Here is an 18,216-nt window from a genome sequence, read left to right as displayed (position 1 = left end):
TGTAAAATACCATGTCTTCGGAAACGTTAAAGGGAGAAAAAAAAAGTTAACGGTAGGCTATTAGGTTAAAATGGCACGGACATTAACCGGAGAAGAGCTATAAATGCGGCGTTTGTGCGGTGGAGTCGCACCATGATTCACATGCAGAGAATACAGCTGCATTCGCTCTCTCTCTCTAAGTAGTTTTGGCTCCAGTTCCCTGCAGACATGGGCACAATCCAAGACGTAAACGTAAATAGCACATTTTACACCCTGGATACATCTAATGATATAATTCAATGACTAACATTGCTTTTGTCCTAGTCTATCTGTCGTGCTGCTATTAACGTTACTCGCCAAGGGGAAAAACGGGTTCTCGGCCCTTTCACCTACACTTGGCAGAGTTTTTGTAAAACCGTAAGATAATCACATCAACTGAATATGATTGCAATTATGAATCAGCCCATAGCAAATAACTAACAGATCAGCGATGGCAGTAGTCACAACAACGAATGGAGGCTTATTATATGGGATTGCCTACCAAACTCTGCAATTTGAGGTTGCTATGATTTTTGCGTCATCGCGATTAAACTAGTCTCTGAAAAAAAAATATATTGCAGCCCCGTTGGCTCTATGAATGCAGCAGATAGACATATGGCCGGTCATTTGCATTGCGGCTCTGTCTCTACAAAATGACTTTAAAAAAATTTAGTCGTCGTTAATGTCATCGATTGGGCGAAAGGTATAATTGTAGCGTGCCCAACTTGTGACGTCCGAACTCAAGGTACCCGATCCGTACAGGGGAGGGAGCCCGTTCATAAATAATCAACGCGTTGATTCAGCTGTGTCACGTTGTCAACGGTCTGATGATTTTAAAAAGATGTTGTCTATTTCTAGTTTAAAGGGATATATGGGAAGGAACACGGTCCCCTGTTAACGTATCAGACATTTCTGTAGTTTCAGAGACATGGCAGTTCTTTTCGAGCGCATTGTATTACACAGGCGTGCATCACAGCGGATGATGAATGAGCTCAGACGACGTTTTCCTCTGTTTCAAAACAAAAAGTCAATGCTGAGAGACTTCATGTCTCACTGGGCATTATTTCGCTCATCTGTCTTGCTGTCAAGAAAACAATTAAAAGACTCAGTGGACTTAACCTGTGTCACTCATTTGGATAGATTTATTTACAGCGTTGATAGTAAGCATAGTATGCTACTGTTACATGAGACTAGGGTATTCCGACCTTCATATCTGACCCCCACCCCCACCTTTTTATTTTCTTGCGTGGAGATATCCCGCTGTTTATATCCATTTATCAGCTCTCAGTGTAGTTTGTTGTATTAATGTTTAGTGTTTTACACCACTGAGCCGCACTCAGACCCTTTTTTCCTAACGTGTCTGTGATACCTGAGGCACTTCTTGTTTGCAAATAAACGTCTGAGGGCCTGTCGCCGCTGTGTCCAGCCTTGCAGTCAGATGCATACTACAGACTCACTGCTAATTAGAGCTTTTATGTGATCAGAGTGGGAGCTTGTCTCTTGCATATTTTGACCATTTCCTCCAGGCAGCGGCTGATTATTTTCTGAGTTATCATTTGTACGTGGCTTACATGGCTGCTCACAGTAGGAGCACGGGGGGAACAACAGCGACTGCCCTTTGAAGAGAGCTCTGCGTTTTTGCTCTGTGTTCCAGTGCTGGTGTTTAGGATTTGCCATGGCTATTCACTGATGAAGTGCTTAGTGGGAGGGCTGCTTGTAACCATTTTGTATGTGAGCCCCTTTTATTTCCTTGTTTGTCTGTTTTCTGCCCAGTAGTTGGTTTGCCTCGAGCATTGCTGCCTTTCCAGAAACAGGGCTAGCTGTTTGCAGTACTGTTGAAAGCACAAAAACATGCCAAAGCGCAGGTTTTGTTGATTGTAATGGCCACATAACCATAGTTTGCCAAGTTGATTTTTATTGGTAAGAAATCCTTTTCATCTGTACTTATGACACGACTCTAGTGTGATATGACACTCTCAGATTAATAAAAAACAGTTACAGTGTACATTTATTGCAAATGAAAATGTAAAATGGTATAATGGTAAAATGACATTTGGAAATGGAATGGAAAATGTCGGGCTACTATTCATTTGGATCCATGCAGTTTCCTAAACACTAGACACATAAGTGGAACTTCAATTTAAATCATTTACGAAATGTTTAGAAAGACAGATGATGCAAGGTATCTCACATTGCAGAAATGAACAATAAAGCCAAAGAAAACAATAGATTCCCTTTCACGGCCCAGACAACTTTGAATGTATTTTGGTACAAACATTAAGATTTCAGCATAACTGCCCCCATCAGAGTACCTGGGAAATGCAGTAATTAACAGTAAGCGGCTCTTGTTCCGTTTGTTCACGGAAAGGCCTTTCCCATCGCCCATAGCTTTATGTTGATGTTGAAGGAGCAGTCACATGCCTCTTTAAGAGTTCCTGAAAAGTGCCTGGGACTTCCAGAGAGGCAGAGCCTGATCGTGACTGTTACCCAGAGAAGGCCCTCATTACTCATCGAGGGCAGCGGCAGTGGCAGTGGTTGCCGCGGCCCATTCATCCAACTTCCCCTATAACGAATTCACAGAGACAGAACTGGCCCAGGAGGACTCGACCTTCATCTTTTTTTTTTTTATTCACCAGATATCTACTCTTTATGGACAGGCAGTGCATTTCTTATCCTTCCTTTTGGAAACTTCTGTTTTCTTCTGACATTTTAAGAGGAATTTTATTTGTTGGCTTGAAATGGAAAATATCTGCCAGTTGTGTGGTGTGTTGGGAGGTTGCGATATGGTGTGAGACAGAGGCTAAACGTCTTTTAATGGACCTCTCTGTCGAGGCAGTCACACTCTCACCTCCCTCTTGGCACTGAGACACGGGGCCTACATGATCGATCGGAGTCCTGTGGCACCCAAGGTGTAAGGGGCTACTGTGACCTCTTGGCATCACCTTTTTGACACCCTCGGTATCTGCCCATTCAAGTTGTGCTGGAACACGTCCTCCCCATGGAGCGCAGACACACACAATGACGGCGAGTCAGGCTGGAAGACTCTCCTCACCGTAGACACACACCACACGATGACTCAGACATAGATCAAACAGACCTACTCGTAAACCCGTTCTGTACGCCCGTCTCTCTTGTGGCCTTTGTTCTCATGTACTAGCTATATAGGCACTCCTTCTGACCGTGAGCATCCTCAACATTGTGCTTGTTGGTTTGGCGATGGAGTGACGATCAACACTGTGTTTGCTTGTCGTATTGCCCGTCCTGGCCCCTCTGGTGGATAGCAATCAGTGAGGGCATGTACACTGTATCTGATTACTCTTTGCTTCACAGACACATGGCTCAAGGCCATACAAGCCCTTCAGTCCCTCAGTTGCTAACTGACTAATTATGGGGGCTTTGATGTAAACCAGTTTGAACAGGCCTCCCCAGTCATTGGGATTGGAACTTGAGGCAGTTGTAGTGGCACTGTTGGTTTTTTTCCGAGGCCCTCTCTGCTGCTAAGACGAGCAGGACTTCAGATAATGGTGCTCTTCCAGTTTCTCCCTGCTGTTGTATTAATGGCGGTGTAATGCGATAGCAGAGTTGCTCATTTTCCAAATGTGTATGATAATGACTTTCCCACGCATCCCTTGCAAACAGGCTTGGTCCTCTGTGCCCCCGAGCGGGAGAGTAGGAGGATGTGTTGTTCCTGCAGGCCCTACAATTGGTCGAGGAGCCAGAGCTGTGGCAGAAAAAGCGCTTTTGGTTTTTCACGCCAACATGGTGCTTCGTGTCTGACCCTGCCGGAGCCTGTGTCACAGTATCGCCGGCAGGTGAATCAGTCCCTTCCTCCCACATGGCCACGACTGCAGAGCACAGGAGAGCACTTCTACTTTTCCACCCTCCGCACATCTCTTATCTCATTGTCTATCCCTCCCTCTCCACCTCTCCGCCTCTCTTTCTCTCTCTCTCTCTCTCTCTCTCTCTCTCTGTAAAAACTCACAGCTCCACTGAGAGTTTGCTTTCCGGGGCACCCACTGTGGTGAGAGTGCTTATGTTGGAGATTATGGCCTAGCGGGGCAGGGAAGGCATTTGGCTGTACTGGGCTCTGCTGTGCTGTGTTGTGTTGTGCTGTGCTGTGCTGTGCTGTGTTGTGCTGTTATGTGCTGTGCGTGGCATGTGGATTTGCAGCTAGAGGTCTTGCTGGGTGTTATTGTTCTAGGGGAAATCTCTGATAGAAAAGGAAAATGAGCTGGAGAGATACATGGACATATAGATGTGAAATAGATACAGACAGTGGGAGATATACAAATAAAGAGAGAGACAGAGAGACATAGAGGTTGCAGGCCACTGTAGGGAAGGACGGGGCTGCATTAACTTGGGCACGCAGCATTAGATGAGTAATATGTAAAAGAGAGAGGGAGAGAGGATGAGAAAAAGAGAGAGTCGCCAACCACTAATACCATTGTATTACTGCAGGCGTGTGCTCAACAACTAACAACACGTGTGGACTGCTCATTTCCGGAGGCCTTACTGTGTGTGCAAAAGAGAGAGAGAATCAGAGAGAGAGAGAGAGAGAGAAAACAAGTGAGTGAGTGTTTGTGTGTGTGTGTGTGTGTGTGTGAATTTATATGTCTGTTTATGTGATTGCGTGGGAGAAGCCTCACCCTAAGGCTTCTAAATGTTCTTTCTGCAGAAGTGACTGCACCACATGAAAGTGCAGCTCTTTGACATTATGTGTGTGACACACTATAGCACGTCCTCACCTGGGTTCCTTTTTTTCCAACCATTTTGGTCACATCATTATGAGCTGAGCACGACTGAACGTAATTCCTACTAACTAGCAAATTTAAACACGATAATACAATCTCATCTGTATTGAACATGGAGGCTGTCTGTAGTCACCGTGGCAGCAACACAGAATTATCTTTATTTTGATTAATATCGAATTTGTAGTCCAAGCCTGCATTGTCAGCAGAGTCTAAAATTAATGTTTAACGAAGGCAGAGAAAAAAAAAGCGGCAGCAACCCCAACAGAGATTCTGCTGTCAAGAGTAGTTCCACCGGCCCTCTAAAGTGTGAGTGACAGTTTTTACCAAGGGCTAGAGATACAATGGGTATTTTACTTTTCACACAAATGGTGGTCAATTTTTAATGAGTTAGGATTCCTGCTCTTAATTTGCCGTGACATCCTTTCTCCCCAGCCAGGCCCCCGCAAACCTTCCAAATCTTATTCGCTTCGCCAGTGACCTGCAAGCTAAGCATTACCGTCCGGAAATAGACATGGATGCCCCTCCTCCCCACCCCCCCCCCCCCCCCACCCCACCCCACCTCCTTCAACCCTATAAATTTCCCAAAAGTCTTATTGGAGGTGAAATGAGATCATTAAGGTCAGTGTGAGGCTTGCATGGAAGTAAAGCACGCCGTGATGGAATGTTTAGTGTGTTGACTGGCTGTGGTAATAACTCTGGTTGGCCCACTCTGTTCCCTGCTTTTGACAGCTTTGGTGCAAATAATAGGCTGTTTGTTTTCCCTCAGATCACCTCTATACGATTGGGGACCTTCTACCTGCCCCTACAGGGGAATATGCTGAACCTCATTAAAAAGTTCCTCGTGTGCAATCTTTTTCCTCCTGCTGTTCCAAGCTGGGAAATCTCATATAATTATAGGGGGGGTGGGGGGGCGGGGGAGATTATTCTGTAGATATTGGAGAAGGTTTGGTAAATCGTGAAGACCGCTCAGTCTTATCAGGTGGATGTTTCCGAACGTCATGTGATCATACCTCCCTGGGGAAACCTGTCAATTGTCATCTTATTTCATCTCATGAGTCCCCTGTGCGTTCGCACGTCTCACAAGTATATGCAGTGCAGTCTGGATAACAAACATATGCATGAAAATGCATGGGGGAAACATGAAAGGATCTGTTTGTTGTGCATATTAATTTATTTAAATTGGATGCAAAAATATATCTCAGGTTTGGTTATTTTATTGAAAATATGCATTGAGACAACCCGCGGGAGAATGAGCCTGCAGCATATGCCTTTCCTGGACAACATATAAACAAAACATTTTACGAAAAGATACAAGGCCAGGAAAAGGAAGATGAGATACCAGACAGCATCCACACTGCCCAGAAATCTGAATATAAAACTAAAGACAAAGAATTTCTCTGTGCTTGATCAATGGAGCTCATTATGATGGGGGACACTCTTAAGTAGGGGATTTGGGGAGATTTATGTAGAGAGTATGCGGGCCATGTGTGAAATTTATTCTCAACACCTGGAAGAGCTTAATCTTGAGGGGAAAGTGTGGAAATTGAAGGAAAATAGCCAGTGTTCCTGCATCCGTCCTTTGAGGAAGCAGGAATTATGCAAAGCAGCCCATGACTCTAAAATGGTCACATGGCAAAAATGTCCATCAATGTTTTTAAACAGCCATGATAGCGGATTACTAAGCTGCTTTGTTATTCCGTGAGCGCCTCCTGAGGTTTCTGTGTCCACGTTTAAAATAAGAACCAGTGTGAGTTTAAACCTTGTAGGGTAGGCTTCGCTCTTCCTCAGCAGGCTACGGGATGTGGTGACTCAGATGTTTGCTGAGATTAAAGAGCTGTGCTGCATCTCCTGCAGCGATGTGCAGGTCTCTCATCGTACCTTTTGTTAGCCGCCATTCACCCAACTCTGTCAGCCACCGTCACTTTTGGCCTCTAACAACGGTCTGTCCACAGAGTCCAGACAGTTGGTTTACAATGATTTGTCCTTCTGCAGAGTATAAATATTTGACCGTGCCTGCCAGACATGCTATAAGAGGTTAGCAGTGGAGCTGATGTGCTGGGATTTTTTTGGCTGAGTGAAAAAAAAACCTCATGGCACTTTTATGTGCTCATTAACGATACAGTACACAATCAATGGCGTCGATTTTTCAGCTCCCCACTCTGTTTATCTATTTGCCTAATTATTTTGGGCGAGTGACTGTTTTGCATTTGTGTGGATGCATATCATTTGTACACACTTGTCAAAAGAAAACAGTTTGTTTTTTAAATGTGATTTTGCTTTTTGGGTTTGAAGTGATGTCAAGCGCTCGGACGAAATTGTGTGTGTTTGCTCACAGACAAATAAAGTGACTCCAAAATAAAAAGCCCCCTTTGGAAGTCCGTATAACTACTCATTGTTACAAGAGCACATTAAACACATACAGTCCAGGTCAAATGTCCCTTGTCAAGAGCTTTGTTGTGTTAGCTGTGTAAGTGTTCTTCGTTTTACAAGGATGTTTCTCTTCTCATTACCACTTCGTAGTAATACAAATGCTGGGTAATGACATGATACTTGGCATAAAGTGGCAATAGTTCTTTTTTAATTTTCATTGGATACATACATATAGTGCTAAAGGGATGTATTTGAGTGTTCTTGGGGCTGCAGTAGGGTGTAGTAAGAGTGGTTTCTATGTTCTGAGAAATATGGGAATCTTTTTAATGTCTCTCTTATGGAAGCATTCCGGAACTAAGCATGGTATTCCCCCCTTTGCTCCCCACTGGAAATGGCGATGAAGTGTTTTCTAAGTGTGCATTGAATGATGCGCTTGTTGCATGTCTCCATCGGCACACACACACACACACACACACACCAGCCTGAGTGTGTGGCGATACAGTAGAATTCAGGACAAGTGTCCCATTGTGGGTGAACATAAACCCCATTGTGTTGCAGTGGGAGTCCTGGCAGTTTGTTCATTTCGCCGGGCTAAATGAACACTGCTGAAAGCCGCCTGTCAGAGTGTCCACTGGGGGAGAGTTGCCTGCAGTTATAGATGTACTCCTATTCCTCATTAAGACTTGTTTCCTACGGAGGATCCAAATATAGCTTTTTAAAATCTGTGCAAGGTTGAAAAGTTCCCTCTGACCACTTTACTGCGGAAAGCAGATGCAATGTGAATTGGAGATTTTGGATGCTGGGAGGACATCAAACAGTGTCAAACTCATGGCGTTGTTTACTGACAGTAGCTCCAATTTCCCCTGATGGTATCATTGTTTGTGTTCAATAAACTTTTTCCTTCACTGTCACATTTATTGAGTTCCATTTCTTGCTGTGTGCTTTGATCTGACAGTTCTATTTGTAGAGATGTGACCATAATACATTTTATTCTTATCTCTTTAATATTCCTTCCTTGGTTAAATGAAATGGGTATTTTGCCAACTGAAATGTAGTTGCTTTTGGCCAAAGATTGCTTCTTTTCTCAAGTTTCGAGGCACTGTGATTCTCGAATGCTGCAGTATTGCCTTAATAGCTGAACTTTAAAGCTTCAAACACTAGTGACACCTAGCTCTCTCTCATTGCTCTCCCGTTTGGCTAATGAATTCTTTTCTTTCTTTTTTTTCTTGCAGGATATAGACCCGAGGCTCAACTGGATTTGATTCCTCTGTGGAAGAACCACAACAAATGGCTGCCCTTCCTGTGTCGTCGGGGTGGAAAAGTGAATCGCTAATAGGAGGAGTCCTGATGAATAGAGTGGAGTGGAAGATATCGCCCCAGCCCGTGTTGTGAAATCAGTGGAAAATACCACTCGCCATGCAGAGAGCCTTTTGAGTGTTTTGGCAGCCACGTGTCGGGCAGACCATTTATTTTGCCTTTGATCTTGCTTTTTTCCCCCCTTACCCTGTTTCCCTCACTGGCCCTGCAATTGGATACATATCGCACTGCTGCCAGGTGCCGGCCGCTTCCGCGTTGAGCTGAGCCACAGTCCTCACCGTCTGGTGCTGGTCTGGCACAGGTGGTGCCTGTGGTGGAGGGGAGGCATGTTGCCACAGCGACCCTGCCGACTACGGAGCGCGTGTAGGGCCATGAGGCCTCGGATGGGATTTGGGAGGGGCTCGGCGCCAGCCCTGCTGCTGTGGGTTTTGAGCTTTACTTTGCAGGCCCTTCTGGTGGCCGCGCAGAAACTGGACGAGACGGACCCGGTGGTGACCACCGTCCAAGGGAGGCTGCGGGGCTTCAAGAAAGAGCTCAACAACGAGATCCTCGGCCCCGTCATCCAATTTTTAGGCGTGCCCTACGCCGCTCCTCCCACGGGCGAGAGGCGCTTCCAGCCGCCTGAGCCCCCTCTCCCGTGGTCCGACATCCGGAATGCCACCCAGTTTGGCCCTGTGTGTCCCCAGAACATTCTGGAGGGCAGGCTCCCTGATGTCATGCTCCCTGTGTGGTTTACCAACAGCATAGAGGTGGTCTCCTCCTACGTTCAGGATCAGAGCGAAGACTGCTTGTTCATGAACATTTACGTGCCCACGGAGGATGGTGAGTTAAACGGCAGGGCAGACAAGAGGCTTTGACGAGGGGCTCACCTCTCGTTCTCTCTTTTGGTTTGGTTTTAAAACTCCTCCTGTCTGTGCTGAGTGTGAGAAGTGGCAAAAGAGCATGACCTCTGCATGTCTTACAAGCATGCCACTGCTTTCTCTGTGTGTGTATGAGTGCTGTGTGTGTGTGTGTGTGTGTGTGTGTGTGTGTGTCTGTCTCACTGTCAGTCTGTGTTTCTGTCTATGTGTGTGTGTTTGTCTGAGGGTGTGGCTGTACATCTTGCTCCTAATTCCCCCTCCTCTTCGCCATCCCCCTGTATACCACAGCACGTCCATCCAGGTGAATCCAGCTCCTCCTTTTCCCCTTTACTCCACTCCTGTCCACCAGTGACTCATCATTTCTCCATTGTGTGTGCAGGCACAAGGAAAATAGGTTCTTAAAACAGGGGGAATCTTATGTACAGTAATAACAATGATGATGATGATGATGATGATGATAACCATGGCAAGACAGCGAGAGCCTCTCTCTTGTTTAACTTCCTTTTTCCTCCTCCTCCTCCTCCTCCTCCTCCTCCTCCTCCTCACCCCCTCCTTTCAGTCAGATTGTGGTGTTGCATGCTCCTGTTGTCTGTGATGGGGCTCCATGTTATTTTTTAGTCTTCTATTCATTTGCAGTAAAAAGAATATCCAAGGAATGTGCCAGAAAACCCGGCAAGAAAATATGTAGAAAAGGAGGTATGTATGCACTGAAAATGATCCACCGTAACAAGGATAAGAACATCCCCCCCCCCCCCCCCTCCTCACACACACCTCCTCAGGAAAGGATTGGCCCTCAGAGGAAACAAAATGTGTGCCCTGAAGAGTCATCCCAGATAGATTGACTACTTGAGAATCTCCTGTAATTGGTGACCTCCTCGGAGGGGGTCAACATGGGGGAGATGCTGCAGAGGCTTGAATTAGACGGGCACAGGTTGAACTTGTGGAGTCGAAGCTCAATTAAAAGAGATGGTATCTTGATTCCATTGGCTTTAGGCTGGCTGTATTGATCATGGCTTCATCAAGATAATGTCAACACTCAGCCCTACTCACGTGCTTACACAGATACATGCTGTCTCACTCTCCTTCTGTCTCTTTCTCTCTACCTCTCATACAAACACACAGACACACACAAATACCTTTGCCATTCTATCGCTTTTTCTATTGTTCTATTTTCTCTCTGTCAAACATTCCTTTTTTACTTTTACTCTCTATGTTCCTCTTCTCTCTCTCTCTCTCTGTCTCTCTCTGTCTATCTCTCTTTTTCTCTCTCTCTCTCTCTCTCTACATTCCTGGCACACTGTGCCTGGCAGGTGTAGTCACAGTGCCCTTGATAAGGGATGTGTCGTTAATATGGCCCCTCTGCCAGGGGGTCCACTCATTAAACATTCCTGCTGGAGAACACTACATTTACACACAAGATCCCCTTCAACCTCTCTCTGCACAGTGCCAAAAAAGGCCCCAATCGCTCCTCTCTGACTCTCTACCTCATTACCCCATTGCCTCTTAGCCTAAATTCTCTCTCCCCTTAACTCTGGCCCTCTACCACCAGAGCCGTCTGCACCCTCTCTCTCTAACTGACCTAACTGTCACCCGCCGGACAACAAATTATCCTGCCAGCAAACAGCCATAGTGTCTCTTTTCAAGCCTTGCTCTTTCCCCTTTGGTTAGCGAGGGAAGGTTCCGCTGTGTAGGAGTCTGTGTTCCACTCAGGGCACAGAAGAATTTTTCATTTTTTTTTCAGATGAAGGGCGTGACACGCAAATTATGCTGTCACTGATGATGTCTCTATTTCAAGTGGTGCTGGAGACAACTAAAAAAAGGCTATGTGATACAGCTAGCGTAGGCTATATGCAGTGACTGATACAATCTCTTTCTCATTCTCAAATCTTTTTCCCCATCATCATCGCTTGAATGTGTAGCCCAGTGTGGAAACTGTTGCAAACATGCTGTCATATCCACCACACTTCAAGTGGTGGTGAGCCTAGATTCTGCTGTAAGTTGCATAGCTCTCTTTTGGGCTATAAATAATGTCTTTTGTGCCACCTAAATATGAAGCTAACCGTAAAGGAGAAAAGTATTTCTATGTTTGGAGAGCTGCTGGCTTCATGCATGCGTAAAGCGTCCTGAAACCTCCACGCATTGGCATACGGATACAGATCACAGCTCCTCAAGCTGCTGCCTGTCTTCACAGTTTAAATTTAGACTGGACTGGAGTTAAAAGACAAATATGGAGACGTTTCGTGGGAACCTCAGTGAAACGAGACATAAATGAACAATATGCCACGGAGCCCGGCATAGGGATGACACGTGTGAATGCAGGTGTTAGAAGTGACACAGAAATCACTTGTGGCTGTGTTGCTCTGCCTGCAGCACTTCAGTTGCCTTGACTGAACTTCTGCAGGCAAATCATGGAGTAGCAGACGTTATGCAATTAATCTGTGGCATGTATGAGGGGGTTGCTTGAAATAGCACAATGGCAGGAGGGAAATGGCACAGCCAAAAAAGATTGATATTCATGGAAAATAAAATGGAATTAATCTGACCCTAATCTTTTGCTGTTGTGTAGGATCTAATCATGACAAAGCCAGTGGCTTAACCAGGCAGCACAATTCTTTTTTTGTCAAAAATTGTTGCATGGGGTTTTTTTTTGTGTTCGCCTGTTCAAGCTGATATAGCATGCATTTAAATTGTAATAGTGTAAAGTTGGTAGCGTATTTACCAAAGCAATGTTTCGTATAACTGGTATTCAGTGTGTCAGCAGGTATTTCGTTTTTGCAGTTTGCAAAGCATTTTTTAAAGTTGATAAAAAAAACTCAGAGTAAAAAGCAGTTGTGGGCATGGTGCCGTGTAGGCTGGGTAAAAGGGCAGGGCAGTAGGAATGCCTAAAGTGTAAATACATGAAGCTGATGGACCTGGGTCACTTGGGGCCTCTAAAGTGTGATGTTTAATAGAAGCCCAGGAGGGATTTATTGGTGCATAGGAAAATAGGAAAAGCAGTATTTTTAATTTCATTTCAGCTTTACTATGCTGTTTGTAGTCAGACGTGTCAAAATACTGAAATATTACATGGGGGTTGGTTGTCATTCTAATATTTGCAGCCTAAAACTGATCTGATGATCAACAGCTTTCACATGTATTATAAAACAGAAATGTTTAAAATTATTCAAATAGAAGCAGTATACTGATAAATTATTGAAGTGCCAAGTTCAACACTTCAATATCTCAAGTGGCTGCCTGTTATTTTAGACTAAAGATGAGTTGCTGACAGCTGAACTGTACGTCTATTAAATGTATTATTGCCCCAGTGCTCATCACATGTCAAATAGTGTCAATGGGATGTGTCTCTTCCTTTTATAACTTTATTTTTGGTTGGATGGATACCTTTTTAGCAATATCTTTGTCACTCTTCCACATATACTGCATGCTTATACTGCCAATGGTGAGAACAGAAGAATTATGTGCATTTTGGCACAGTAAAATATAACATACTGCAAGGTCATGTAGTTCCTTCATAATGAGGGAATACAAAGTTTCTTGGTTTCTCCTTCAAAAGATGTTGAAACGAAAAATGAAAGAAATCCTGTGAAAAGCGGTAATATATACTGTGAGGCATATGTATTGTGACATGGCTGGTATGTTTAAATTATAGTGTTCACTTTCTCGGAGTGCGGTTCGGCTTTCATGTTTTGTTGCTCAGTTTTAGAAATGCGCTCTGAGGTGTGCTGGCTAACAAAGGCACAGTAGCTATTTTGGGTCGAACAGCACCTTGGACAGTTGCAGCAAGAGATCGGTCTCATTTGCCATGTTGGGACCAAGTCCTAGTGCTAGTTTAAATATTATATCCAGGGGCACTATTTGGAGATGTCACATAAAATAATAAAAAGCCAAGACATGTCTGACATGGTTGTCGATAATGGAGCATGCTCTCACATTTCTCTCCCCCTCGTTCTCTCTCTCTATAATCATCAGTTCCTCTCTCCATCACTTGATTTCTCACTCTCCCTCCATCCATTGCTCCCACCCTCTCAATCTCTCACCCTTTCTCTGCATCTCTCTCATCCACTCCCCCCCCTCATCTTTTTCCAGCTCTCCATCTATCTCTCTCTCCCCCTCAATTTGTCGGCATTGTCCCAGTTTTTGAATGGCTGAGTGGCTCCTGGGGGAGGTGCCAGGCCTGTGCTGGTTGCCTCACACCGAGGCAGGGATGGATTTTACAGCCCCACGAGTCCTTCATCTCCTGTCCTCTGCTTCTACCTCCTCCTCCTCCTCCTCCTCCTCCTCCTTCTCCGCTCCGGCTTTGCTCCATCCCTGAGAGAGCTTATCTGTAAAACCTGGGCAAAAGTGCTTCTCATCTTGGCAGAGAGAGAGAGAGAGCAGAAGTGCCCATGGGTGAGCTGGGAGTGTGTTTTTCTGCTGTGTGTCTGGTCATGTTTAGATGCAGACGGACCCTACTGTGGCATCGGGGTGGAGAGTGTTACACTGGCGTGGGTTCTGGCTCTGGCTCTGGCTCTGGCATGATGGCATCCTCTTGCTTGTTCACCTCCCATAGACTTGCCAATGTCATCTCTCAGAAAATCAGGTGTAAAATAACCCTGTGGTAATTGTGGAAAAAGTATTCTGAATGTTGTATGAAGAGAAGGTCGCCAAAGAGCTCTTCATAAAATGACTATGTTTCTATGGTACTGTATAGCCTGGTAGAGGACATCCGTCATTAGATGTCAGTTTCCTGCATATTGAAATGCACATAGACAGTTTGAGAGCTAGGGCTGGGACTAGATGTATATTTCCATAATCTTCCCTCAGTGAAGAATTGAAGCCACTCTTCCCAACATATTTCTCCTGACCCTATTTCTAAATTTAAAACATTTTGATTATGTGGACAGTGGACTGTTTTTGCGGTGTTGTCAGAAAGTTTGACAAAACCAGTTTGAGCTTCATTTGCCTAGTGCACTTACAGTAGCAATTAATAGTTAATGGCAATGTTACGCTAATAAATAAACCAGTGTGATGTATCTGCTACAGTTTGTTGCCTGAAAAAGGCTAATGGAATTTTGTATACATACAGTTGCAGTCGCTAATGTTCTCAGAAATATTGCATCATATGTTACAAGTTCTCATGCATATTTAAAATGTGTCATTTGAACCACAGGGTGATATTTACCAGTAACAGCACTTACAATGCCATTGTTATGACTTTGTTTACTTTAGTACTATGCACACATCACTAGTAAGTCTCCTTTCAAATAGGTCTGAATAATATAATTCATATGTAAAGTTTTTTTCTGTATTGTAATGAGGTCTTTTGAATGAATTGTGGATTGTCCCTGGAATTGAAAGGAGCGGGTACAATGAAACTCCATTATCAGGGATTGTTGTTAATATGCAGACCTACACAGAAGCAGCCTACAGTGCACTTCACATGAGATGTCCTTGTACCAAGCAAGGTAGTGCGGTAGTTAGATGATCATATGGTCCTGTGCAGTGTCAAAAACAACACAGCCTTTTGTTATTTTTTTCCTTGGCACTGAAAGCACTGCACTCATTGGCACTGCGGCGATGTCAGAGAGGCCTGGGCAAGGATGGCGCAGGAGACTCTCCGGGTGATAAAATGTTTGGACTGACTGGGCGGCTGGCAGCTGTGATGGATTCTGCTCAGCCAGAGCAGTGTAGTCTGGTTAAAGTGGCAGGCCACGCTCATAGCCGCGCTGTACTGTGCCTTATTAAACGCCCACTGGATGGCACAGTACGGATGCGGAGCTCGACAGTCTTCTTTGTAGCCGCCAGTTGCTCTCACAGACTCCTCACTGGCACCTCTGTGAAGAGACTGCATGAAAAGAAAAACAAGAAAAAAATTGTGTTTAAAATAATTTTTGTTTAAAACAAGCAACCATGCTGTGAATAGAATATAGAATAAAACAGCTCCTATTCAAGGCTTATCATTGGGATAGAAAGGCATTTCCTGTTTTAAATGAGATTTTCAGCTGAGTGAATCCTCCATAGTTTTCAAAGCACACTGCTGTTTAGGTTGCTGCCCTGGCCGAAGTATGATGCAGACAGACGATACATTAGGTGTACAGATACAGTATATGCTTTGAAACTGCAGTTAGATCAATTGGTGCAGTATTTATTTATCAAAGTACATACTAGTGATTATTTTTTCCCTTGAATATCACTGGCATATGGTGATTTGTTGACAAATGGTTAGCAAAATGTTGTGCATGTGGTGGTGTAATTTGACAAGGACCAATGCTTTATTCAGAATAATTATATTATTAATATTTCTTTTAATTTAATTTAAATGTAATTGTACTACATTAGTTCCAAAATATTTGTATCTGTATTTTATCCTCCTATCTTGTTCTGGCACCTGAATCCAACATCAATATGCACACTGCCAGCTAGGTGTTGTCAGGAAATGTTTTTTTAGTACATATTTTTTCCCCCATATTTCACATCCTGACAATTTATTATATCGTTATCGTTATTGTTATTTTATCCTGTGTACCAATTTTAAACATTTGGTCAGTCTGATTCTGAAACTCTTCAAAGGACTGCCAAGTAGCTTGAATTGCAGTGTGTGTTAAAATGCCAAACGCTGGATTAAACAGACCGGCGCATGCTATGGTTGGCCATGTTCCCAGCTGAGCACAAAGCATTTTCTCATAAAGTAAATGACAACCGTTGAACCTGGAGCACGGGGGAAAAAAAGAGCGGAATTGGAGCGACAAGCTGTTGCAGATGGCCGCTCTGCTGGGGAATCTAAGTAAATGCAAGTTTAACCTTGAACTGACAATAGGAGAACCACACTTGACCCAGTCTCTGTGGCTAATCAGGCAGCCTGCAGTCGGAGCTATACAGACGGGTACATAGGATAGAATGCATTCACAGGTTTCAATGGGGAAAAATGGCCGATATGATTGATATTGTTTCCCTGTGATGTGACAGAAAAAAACCGTATACCTATTTCACTCTAAAAAGAAGAAAGCTCTGTTATTGGGCGTTGTCTTTCAGCTGTACAACCAATGAACACATGTATCAGTGTTTTTTTTATTAGCACACAGCCCATTTGAACACTGCCATTGGATATTTCTGATGTAGTGTTTATTTAATTACTAGTTCCTCACCTTAGGTGGCAGGGGCTGGAGGTGCAGTATGACTTTTGAGAAAAAAAAAGGGGGTGCGGCCACAAATGACCAGACGCCATGGTTACAATCCTCCCTTTCTCCACAAAACCCTTTATTATTGGCCTGGAGTTAAGGCCAGTAATTAGATTCAGCGATGTTCGGAAGTGTGACTAATTGGAACTTAAGGCCTCTGCCAGTCAAAGGAATAGCTGGCCATTTGCTTACACAGACACACACACACACACACACACACACACACACACACACAGCCCATCATGAGGCCAGACCTTCCCATGGAAAATCGTTGAGCTTTCTTTGTGTTGGCTGTCGCCACCCCGCCTGCAATAGACACCTCCTTACCTCTAATTAGATGGAGGCCATCAATAACTCATCTCTCCCATCATTAAACATATTGGCATGTGTGCAGCATCCCGACAATTCAATTGTGCTGTATCACTTTGCTCACAGCAGCTTGGTCCTTTTCACAGTACTCGCCATTTAAAGTGGAGTCATTCGGTTACGGAAGAATAATACGTGGAGAAGAGGTGTAAATATCCTAAACACACTGCTTACGTAACAAAAAAGGTCTTAGTAGTGTCAGTTAGTTTGTTTTAATGATCAGCAGAGTAGGCTGATATGAACGATAGGACTCCAGCATGTCTATGGACCACCCACACGCAGTGTTGCAGACGCAGAGCTTAAAGAGCGTTCTTGGACGTCAGGTTTTAGAGGCGGTGTGCATCTCTGAGGGGTTCACCTTGAATGTAGATGGAAACTTTTGTACCTGCTGGCAGACAGTCCTTGTGAGTGTAAGGACAGGGCTGGTGTCAGTTGAAACCCTAGAAGGCTGTATCTTTTTAAAATGTGTCTAGAAGGCATGTGCTTTACAGTGAAGTGAAAGGGTGTTGACACTAATGATCTTATGGCTAAAAATATACTGACGCAGTATCAGTGAGACGTGGGTAAAGAGTAAGGGAGCTCCTCTACTGTGTTACGCCACAAGTCATAAATTGTTTATAGTTTATCCTTTCATAATCCCCCTCAAGATCAATGCAAATTCCTAGTTTATAGCCAGCCTCTATATCAAGAAGCGGTGCTTCACAAGCAGTCAGAATTCTGCTACCCTCACCATTTCTCATTATTTCTAACCTATAAGCTGAATGTCTGAATAGTTATTCACCTTTAAAGCTCTTTTTCATAAGAATTATGAGCACTTCATATGTTTGTGCCATTACACTTGTGGATATGTCACAAAGAGCTCTGTATGTTGCCTGAAGAATAAGCGTAGCACCTTTAGCAGGTGTATGTGTGTGTGTGTTGTGTATTTGTGTGCAGATACTGGCACCCTATTCCCCCAGCTCTCAACCCTTTGTTTCTTTCATTTCATGCACAAAAGAAAATAATGACACATTTCTGTCATGCTGCTGCTATACCCTCAGGTCCTCCAGCCAATCATTGAGTTTGATGTGGTCCAGGGAGAGGCCGGGCTGATAGAAGGAGGCACTCAGTGCCACCAGAGAACGCCCTTGACAGATTGTAGCTCCTGGCTCCTGCCAGCAAAGCAGCAGTGTCACCATTAATATTAATTCAATGAGGAGAAACTCTTATGAAACAACTAAGAGGAGTAAAGAAAACTCGTAGCTTGCAGTGTCTGATACAAATATAGGACAAAGCCAGAGACAAAGAATAGAGATGAAGAAATAGGAAGATCTCTCTAAGATTTACTATTTATTATAAGTTATAATAAATTATCATGGACCTGCTAATACTGATTTC

At 44.1% G+C, this 18,216-nt stretch overlaps 1 protein-coding gene across 5 annotated transcripts in view; it reads left to right on the top strand.

Annotated features, from left to right (window-relative positions):
• The window catches only part of nlgn1 (neuroligin 1), a 201,521-nt gene that overhangs the window by 37,093 nt on the left and 146,212 nt on the right, over positions 1–18,216 (top strand). For 3 of the 5 annotated variants that reach the window (XM_031575037.2, XM_031575039.2, XM_031575036.2), the window contains exons 2-3: positions 8,372–9,278; positions 9,953–10,012. In XM_031575037.2, the coding sequence (XP_031430897.1) occupies positions 8,783–9,278; positions 9,953–10,012 (556 nt within the window). In that variant the 5' untranslated portion in view covers positions 8,372–8,782. The remainder of the gene's footprint in view (positions 1–8,371; positions 9,279–9,952; positions 10,013–18,216) is intronic. The other 2 variants (XM_031575040.2, XM_031575038.2) reach the window with 1 other exon arrangement.

This window comes from Clupea harengus, chromosome 10 (assembly GCF_900700415.2).
Source record: "Clupea harengus chromosome 10, Ch_v2.0.2, whole genome shotgun sequence".
Lineage (NCBI taxonomy): Eukaryota > Metazoa > Chordata > Actinopteri > Clupeiformes > Clupeidae > Clupea > Clupea harengus.
The sequence above is the reverse complement of the archived record's forward strand: the minus strand, read 5'-3'. Positions and strand labels throughout refer to the sequence as shown.